This window comes from Orycteropus afer, unplaced genomic scaffold, assembly GCF_000298275.1.
Source record: "Orycteropus afer afer isolate SDZICR_OR568_19922 unplaced genomic scaffold, OryAfe1.0 scaffold00510, whole genome shotgun sequence".
NCBI lineage: Eukaryota > Metazoa > Chordata > Mammalia > Tubulidentata > Orycteropodidae > Orycteropus > Orycteropus afer.
The window spans coordinates 725,419-734,553 of NW_006922097.1; the positions used below are offsets into that span (position 1 = coordinate 725,419).

The window sequence follows — 9,135 nt, forward strand, 5'->3', positions numbered from 1 at the left end:
TTAATTGGTGATTGTATGTTGGAGTGACTTGACCACTATTTTCATTTTCTTTGTTTTGTCTGTATGTTATCTATGCAAGCAGGGTACTGTGCTGTGCTCCTGTATCATTAGTTGACAGCAGTTACACACTCACCACCTGTCTCCTTTCCTGTTGTCAGCCTCTCATATGCCCCTGCTGACCTTGGCAAATAGGACCTTCCGGGACCTATTCTTATATCCCTGGAATCCGAATGAGAATGATGTCACTTTAAAATCCAAAATGATTGCCACTTGTAAAGATTCAAAATGGCTACATCCTTGGTCACTTTAAATATTCAAAATGGCCACCACCTGTAAACATTCAGAATGGCTGCACCCTCCAGACAGTGGAAAGTCCATAGCTCAGGTTGTCTCCCTCCTTGCTGTTTCCCTTCCTTGTCATAGGCCACCAACACAGTCATCCCTGCAGCCCTTGGTGACCAGGGCTTATCTTTAGGTCAATTCTCAGGTCCCAACACCACTTGGAAATATTCAGGTTGTTGGTCCCATCAGAGTAGCTGACAGTCTGCAGCTATGACTGTCTCTGTACTCACTGTTTTCATTCAGGTTTTCCAGTAGGTGGTGACTAATCCACTTTTGTATAGTTCCTTTCATAGCTCAGGGCTCCATGATTATCTTCTGTACCTCTGTAAATTGGTTTTTGTTTTCTTTGTTGAAGAGGGTCTGGGTCACTTGTCTGCCTATTCTTCCACTTTACCGGAAGTCCTGGCCATTCTTGCTTCCAAGGAGCATCCAGCTGCACATGTTCCAGGACAGATTTGTTCATTCTTTCGGCAGTCCATGGTGCTTTTGGTATCCTTTGCCAACATATGTGTCTCATCTTTTACTGGATTCTTTTGTATTAAGTAGACATTTTCTCAAGTACCATCTTAATTCTTTGATCTTAAAGTATTTTTTGGAGTTATTTTTTTTAATGACTGCTCCAAAGAATTATGGGCATTTTTAAAAAACTGCAATCTACTTCAGATTAGTGCTAACTTAACTCCACAGTGGCTGCAACAATGGGCTCAAGCATAGCAAGGATTGTGAGGATGGTGCAAGACCAGGCGGTGTTTTGTGCTGTTGTACATGGGGTCACTATGAGCCAGTTTGACGGCACCCAACAACAACAATCCCAGCAGAATAGAGAAACTTTGCTCCACTATAGCTCCATTCCTTACTTACTTCTTTAGCAAAACCTATGAAACATGCATTTGCTGGAGACACTTCTGGGAAATATGACAAACATTTGCAGGTCAATTACTATCACTGTATTAGTGATTTGACAGCTTATTATGCAAAATTCAATAAGGATACTAAATACAAAGGTCATGATAAGCAACAAACATCCCAGCATCACAAAGTTAGTTTTACTAATTTCTACGCCTTTCTATGTCTACTTGCCATCACATACGCTTTGTAAGAATAAAATTACAGCTATATATGCAGTTCTAAGGGAAAAGGGTGGAAATTTCAGCAATCCATAGTACCTCAAATTAGTGTGCAAGTCTAGGATATATAAGACTTTCAATAACCTCTTCAATAGCGCCTGACATGGAGCTTATGGGTCACTGAGAACGAGAGTGTTCGGCTGAGATGAGATTTAATAACTCTTGAATGGTGTTTTGTTCATGGACACTGAGTTTTTCTTTGGCTAAGGTGAAGGCTTTCGTGGCATATTCCTGGGCCTGAAATAAAATGGCAATGACAAAAGGAAGTTGTCGCACGAAATCACAACATTGGGAAGCCCCATCTATGTACAACCCCAGAAACATGAGACAGGATCTACCAGCTTCTCACCCTAGCTAGGGCCATACTAAACTTTGTTTCCTGACATCCTGGCCCTTATAGCTGAACAAATGTATGCTTGGTGGGGCAGGGGGAACCAGAAAAATGCACTTGGCTTGATAAACTAGGGGTAAACAGAGTATAACTTCCTAGCAAAGAGGGATCTTTGCAGGATTTGAATCATGGCCCTTTGGACCAACATTCGGAGGTATGGAAGTGATACATGCCATAAGTAAAATTACATCCTGGGGCAGCCCTGGGGGCCATGTAGTCCAGGGTTTTGAGTTAGACAGAGGCTGCATGGGACATCTTGGGACAGACTGGTTCTCTTTCCTTCTTTCTCTTTTCCCTTCTTCCTTCCTTCTCTCCCTTTCTCCCTCCCTCCCTCCTTCCTTCCTCCCTCACTCCTTCCCTATAAATATTTATTGAATGGCTACTGTGCTCCAGATACTCTGACTACAGACAGAAATTCCCACCCTCATGGAATTCATAATCTAGTAGGAGAGAGAGACAATAAACAAGATAAATAAGTAAAACATGATAATACCTGAAATAATGATAAGTGCTGAGGAAAAAAAGAAAAAGGAAAAACAAGGTAGGGGGATAGGAATGTTAGTGGTGGTAGTAAGGTTTTGCAATTTTAAACAGGGGCTGGGGGGAGAAGTCAGAGAAGGCTTCACTGAAAAGACAACCTAGTAGAGACTTTTGAATTATAAATGTATCCCTTTCATGTAAAGGCTTTTTGCAGATCTGACACCCTAACATGCCTTGGGATTTCCTTGAGTACACAGTAGAAAATTGCACTTTGTACTGTAGAAAAGATGTTTTGTCTAATGTAAACTGGAATATTCAATGGAAATGTTTCCTTCTTCCCTGATCACTCCTTGCCCTACCGAAGACAGGGTCAGTGTCCCACCTCTGTGCTCTCTCAGCACCCTGGGCTTCACCATCACATTTTATTATAGCCCACTGACTGTAAGCTCCTCAGAGCAGGCTCTGGTATATAGCAGGTGTTTAGTAAAATTTTCTGAGGGAAGGAAGGAAAGGAGGGAGGAAGGAAAGAGAGAAGGAATCTTAAATTTTCCATGTCACCTAACAAAAAGACCTCCTCCAACTAGTGTCACTCTCTTTCCTTGCCTGCTTTTTCTTTACAGCACTTTTCATCTGAAATTATTACATATTTATATGTTTGTTTGTTTATTGTGACTTCCTCTCCTCCAACGAATAGAAGGTCCATGAAGATAGAAAATTCGTCTGATTGTTTACTGCTGATTCCCCAAGACCCTAGAACAGTGATAAATGCTCAATAAATATTTGAATGAATTAATTAATGTGAGATTTGCCACTTAATTTCTGTGAGACATTGGGTAATAACTGACCCTTTCTGTATATCAGTTTCCTTATCTGCAAATTGGAGATAATAAAGTGACTACTTCAAAAGGTTCAAATGAGAATTAATTACGTGATAATTCATGTACAGTTCTTAGGCCAGAGAATGGCATATAATGAGCACTTCAAAAAAAGTTACTTTTTCATCTTTTCCTGGCATTCCATTTCTGCCTGAATGCTTCCAGCAACAAGGGGACTCACTGAGGGCAAGCATAACTACCACTCCACTCTTCTAAGGACTTCCCTGCCTTGCAGGCTGCCGTACCCTCAGTTTACCTAAGCAATTCCTGGAAGGCCTCCTCGAGGGAAGAAAACAATCTTGTTCCTTAATGCAGGCTAGATTCACTAAATAAGAAATGTCATGAGCATCTGAATTTTTTTGGAGTGAGGACTTGCTCTGAGGGCAAAAGCTGGTGGAATTGGGCAAAACATAGCTGAACTCAACTGGAGGAATTTCTCTAACTTAGACTTGCTGCTTTTCTAGGTAAACTTGCCTTTGAATAATTCATCATCAGGTAGTAGAGCATGACCAGGGTTTTCAGAACAAAGACGGTTTTTTCTGGGGCTTTGTTATATGTAGATTCTCGAACGCTGAAGGTTGAAGTGAGGATCCGAATGGCTTCTGCCTCCTGGGCTTCATCTGCATTGGAAGGGGAGGGGAGGAAACAGGCAGGTATGTACCCAGCTGGTCTTCAGCCAAGCCTGCTCCCAGGGGCACTGGTGGAGACAGCACAACCATAGTGAGTTCACAGGCAGAGCAGGACGCTGGGCAGATTGCAGCAGCTCTCCAGCTTGGCTTAGTTTCTCATTATCAGAGTATCCGAAGACTATGCTCACTCCCACAGGTCCCAAAGTTGCTAAGGCTTCACTTTCTCACCCCTGAATTCTAGATCTTTACAACTCCCAATACAGGGAATTTAGCTCAGCAGGATTCTTTGGGTACTATTCTTCTGCCTCCATTCTATAGCTAAGAAAATGGAGCCTTGTAGCTGCAGCACCTTAATTCTTCTCCCCAAACCCAGAAGTGCTTACTAGTACCAGTACTGGTTGCTGTGGAGTCGATTCTGACTCATGGCAACCCCATGTGTGTCAGTTTAGACCTGTGCTCCTTTTTTGTTTTTAAATTTTTATTGTGATTTGGGTGCAAGTTTACAGAGCAAATTCATTTTCCATACAGCAGCTCACATACACTTTGTCTCATGACATTGACTACAATTTCCCACAATGCAACAGCTCCTCTTCCACTTCCTCCCCATAGTTACCTCTTCCCTGTGTCCTTTCCTCCCATGCACTCCCACTCCCTGAGCTATCTCCCTGTGCATACACAGCCCTTCTATTCTCCCATGATTGATCTCTCCAAGGAGTATAAAAGATGTAAATGTTCACCCTATATGCCTGTCTATTGTTTGGCTGGAAGTCACAGGAGTGAGTTCAGTTCCAGACCCAAAGGGTAACTAGGAGCCATGCTCTCAGAGATCTCACCAGACTCTATTAGGCCTGGTCTTTCTTTTTTTTTTTTTTATGATTTTGAGTTTTTGTTCCATATTGTTCTCCCACTCTATCTAGGATCTCTTGCACCAATCCACCTCCAAGTAGTTGATGGTGGTAGCCAGGCACCATCTAGTTCTTCTGGTCTCATGGTCATATAGGCTAAGGATCACATTGGACTAATTATTTCCATGCATCTTTGGTTTTCTTCATTTTTCTTTACTCTTGACAACGAAGGGTCTCTCATTGACCCCTTGACAAGACATTGCATCTAAATGGCCACTTGCAAGCTTTTAATACCCCAGTCACTACTCAGCAAAGTAGGATGTAGAACAATGTTTTTGTGTAGTATGTTCTGCCAATTGAGCTTGATATCCCCTGTAACCCTGGTCCTGAGCCACAGGTCCAACTACTAGCTCCCTCTGGGTAGCTGGCTGTGGCCAAGAAGCCATCATAACCTTGCCCCTTGAGAGATGTGCTCCATTGGGTTTTTAGTGGCTGATCTTTCAGGAGTAGATTGCCAGGGCTTTCTTCCAAGTGCCTCTGGGTGGACTCAAACTGCCAACCTTTTGGTTAGCAACTGAGTGTGTTAACCATCTGCACAATCCAGGGACTCCCTCTTAGGGGCAAGGCTTGTGTGTTTGGTGAGATGAAGGCACTACTCTGCTTCCTAGAAATAGCTGCCACTTACCCAAGCCAGTGTCATTTTCAAACTGTTTGCCCAGTAAATCCATTTGCTGGAGGCGAGACTGTGAGAGGACCTGGTAGTGATTATTCAAATATTTATGCCAGATCTCAGTGACCTGTTGGGAAAAGAAATGGCAGTCAGACAAGCAGATCAGACCTTGGCCCCTACACCAGCCAGTTGGAAAGAGTAGTCCTCCCGGCCAAGTTTGCCAAAAGTCTGAAGACACCATCCTTCATTGTACGTGGAGGTAGAGGGAGCCTTAGGATCCCAGAACAGGCCTGGCTAAAGTAAGTGTGATAAGTACTGGGCTGTAAAAGGCATGTGCCAGGTGGATCTAGAGGCAACCCTGATGGAGTTAAATAACAGTGGCTACCATTTGCTGAACACATGCAATGCTAAACCTTTATTAGCGAACCACAGTCACAGCCTCACAACATCTGAACTGAGGTAACTATTCTTATTATTCACATTTTGCAGATAAATAAATTGAGCCTCAGAGGAGTTAAGATCACGCTTGACTCAGGTAAGAACTGGTAAGGGGCCAGGATTTAAACTTAGATCTGTTTGAGTCCAAAGCCCATTGTTTTTCAGTTATATCATAATGCCTCTTCCTGAGAAGTGAATCCAAAATAAGAGTCAACAGCCACAGCAGGAGAGCCTGTATCACATATAGAAGTGACCCCTTGCTAAGTGACTTCCTGATAAGTGAGCTGTTACTATATGAATGTAAGTGATATTTTAACATATTGGAAATAGTTTAACATGTAAAGTTGGAGATTTTAAAGTATTCGCATGTTCTCTGACCCCTCGACAAGACTTTCCAACAATGAATTTCCCTTGAAAATCTCTCCTTCCCCATTGCATATCCTAACATGTCCACATTAGCTTGCTCCTGTGAGTATAACCAAACATATGACAATCTGTTTGAAGGGGTTTGGTTTTTCACTATATGCATGCTCAGGACTGTTCTTTTTTGGCAGTGGAGAAACAGAAAGAAAGAGAAATGAAGTATGCCATGTATCAGCTTTATGACCTTGAGCCAGTCACTACATCTCTATGAATCAATTTCTTCATGGATAGGCTGATACCAGTTGTAAGATACCAGGCCTAAGTAGCAAAGTTCAGATCTCACATTCCCCACTCACCTTGGTATACAGGGTATCTGCCAGGTCCAACTTGTTAAGGTTATGGAAGATATTAGCCAAGTGGAAGTAGCCTCCTGAGGTCCTGATGTTCTCTGTTCCAAATGCACTACTGGCAAAATATATCTAAAAAGGAGGAAGACAGAGAGAGCTTGATTTTCCTTTGCAAATCACATATCTGATAAAGGACTTGTATTCAGAATATATAAAGAACTTCTACAAATCAATAAAAGAAGACAAGCAGCCTAATTTAAAAAAAAAAAAAAAAAAAACGGGCAAAGGATCTGAATAGACATTTCTCCATAGAAGGTATACAAATAGCTTAAAAGCACAAGAAAAGAGGTTCAACACTGTTAGTCATTAGGGAACTGTAAAATAAAATGACAATGAGATACCACTTTACACCCACCAGGATGGCCAGAATAAAATAGATGGAAAATAACAAGTATTGGTTGTTGTTGTTGTTATTAGGTGCCATCGAGTCACTTCCAACTCATAGTGACCCCATGCACAGCAGAATGAAACACCGCTTGATTCCGCGCCAGCTCCATGATCCTTGCCCATTGTTGCAGCCACCGTGTCAATCCATCTTGTCGAAGGCCTTCCCCTCTTACGTCGACCCACCTTACCAAGCACGACATCCTTCTCCAGGGAATGGTCCCCTCTGACAACATGACCAAAGTAAATGAGATGAAGTCTGGCCATCTTCGCTTCGAAGGAGCATCTCGGCTGTACTTCTTCCAGGACAGATCTGTTAGTTCTTTTAGCAGTCCATGGTACCTTCAGCATTCTGCACCAGCACCACAACTCAAAAGCATCAACTCTTCTTCGGTCTTCTTTATTCACTGTCCAGCTCTCACATGCATATGAGGTGATTGGAAATATAATGGCCTGTGTCAGGCACACCTTAGTCCTTAAGGAGACATCCTTGCTCCTCAGAACTTGAAAGAGTTCCTTCACAGCTGACCTTCCCAGTGCTACATGTCATCTAATGTCCTGACTGCTGCTTCCATTGGCCTCAACTGTAGAACCAAACAACATGAATTCTTTGACAACCTCAAATCTTTTCTCCATTTATCGTGATGCTGCTTATTGGTCCAGCTGTGAGGATTTCTCTCTCCTTTTTATTGAGATATAACCCATACTGCAAACTGTATTCCTCAATCTTCATCAGTAAGTGCCTCAAGTCATCATCATTCAGCAAGCAAAGTTGTATCATCAGTGTATCTCAGGTTGTTAATGATTTTTCCTCCAATCCTGATGCCACGTTTTCTTCATATAGTCCAGCTTCTCAGATTATTTGCTCAGCATATAGATTGAATAAGTGTGGGGAAAGGATACAACCCCAACGCACTCCCTTCCTGATTTTAAACCATGAAGTGTCCCCTTGTTCTGTTTGAATGACAGCCTCCTGGTCAAAGTACAGGTTCCTCATGAGTACAATCAAGTGTTCGGGAATTCCCATTCTTCTCAATGTTATCCATAATTTGTCATGATCCACACAATCAAATGCCTTTGCATAATCAATAAAGCACAAATAAACACCTTTCTGGTATTCTTTGCCTTGAGCCAAGATCCATCTGACAGCAGCTATGATATCCCTTGTTCCACGTCCTCTTCTGAATCCAGCTTGAACCTCTGGAAGTTCTCTGTCAATATACTGCTGCAACCGTTTTTGAAGTATCTTCAGTAAGATCTTACTTGAGTGCAATATTAATGATATTGTTCTATAATTTCCACATTCTGTGGGATCACCTTTCTTTGGAATGGGTATAAATATGGATCTCTTCCAGTCAGTTGGCCAGGTAGCTGTCTTCCAAATCTCTGGGCACAACCGAGTGAGTGCCTCCAGTGTGGCATCTGTTTGTTGAAATATCTCAATGGGTATTCCGTCAATTCCCAGAGCCTTGTTCTTTGCCAATTCCTTCATTGCAGCTTCAACATCTTCCTTCATGTAGATAAAGAGGAGCCCTCATTCATTGTTGATGTGAATGTAAAATGCTTTAGTCACTTTCGAAAGCAGTTTGGCAGTTTCTCAAAGAGTTAAAAACTGAGTTAATATACAAGCCAGCAATTCTATTCCTAGGAACCTACTCGAGAAATGAAAACATGTGTCCATGCAAAGACTTGTATGAAAATGGAAACAACCCAAATATCCATCAACTAATGAAAGGATAAATAGACTGTGGTATACTGAGATGATAGAGTATGATTCAGCAATAAAAGGAATGAACTATTGAGACACTCAACAATATGGATGATTCTCAAAATAATTATGCCAAGTGCAAGAGCCAGATGCAAAAGACCACATATTGTGTGATTTCATTAATATGAAATGTCCAGGAAAAAAAAAATCTATAAATATAGAAAGTGGTTGCCTAGGGCTGGGGGTGGGAATGGAAAATGGCTGCAAATGGATACAAGGAATCTCCCTAGGGTAATGGAAACGTTCTAAAACTGGGTGTGCTAATGTTACACAACTGCAAATGTATGAAAAAGCATTCACTGAAAACAGGTGAGTTTGATGGTTGTTGTTGTTGTTGTTAAGTGCCGTTGAGTCATTTCCGACTCATAGCGACCCCATGCACAGCAGAACGAAACACTGCCCGATCCCGCGCCAGC

General features: G+C 42.0%; 1 protein-coding gene across 1 annotated transcript in view; it reads right to left on the reverse strand.

Annotated features, from left to right (window-relative positions):
* Positions 1–1,586: 1,586 nt before the first annotated feature.
* The window catches only part of ZMYND12 (zinc finger MYND-type containing 12), a 59,849-nt gene continuing 52,300 nt past the window's right edge, over positions 1,587–9,135 (reverse strand). Inside the window, exons 5-8 of the mRNA XM_007955571.2 lie at positions 6,517–6,639; positions 5,375–5,486; positions 3,690–3,835; positions 1,587–1,706 (exon numbers count right to left, since the gene is read on the reverse strand). Coding sequence (XP_007953762.1) covers positions 1,587–1,706; positions 3,690–3,835; positions 5,375–5,486; positions 6,517–6,639 — 501 coding nt within the window. The remainder of the gene's footprint in view (positions 1,707–3,689; positions 3,836–5,374; positions 5,487–6,516; positions 6,640–9,135) is intronic.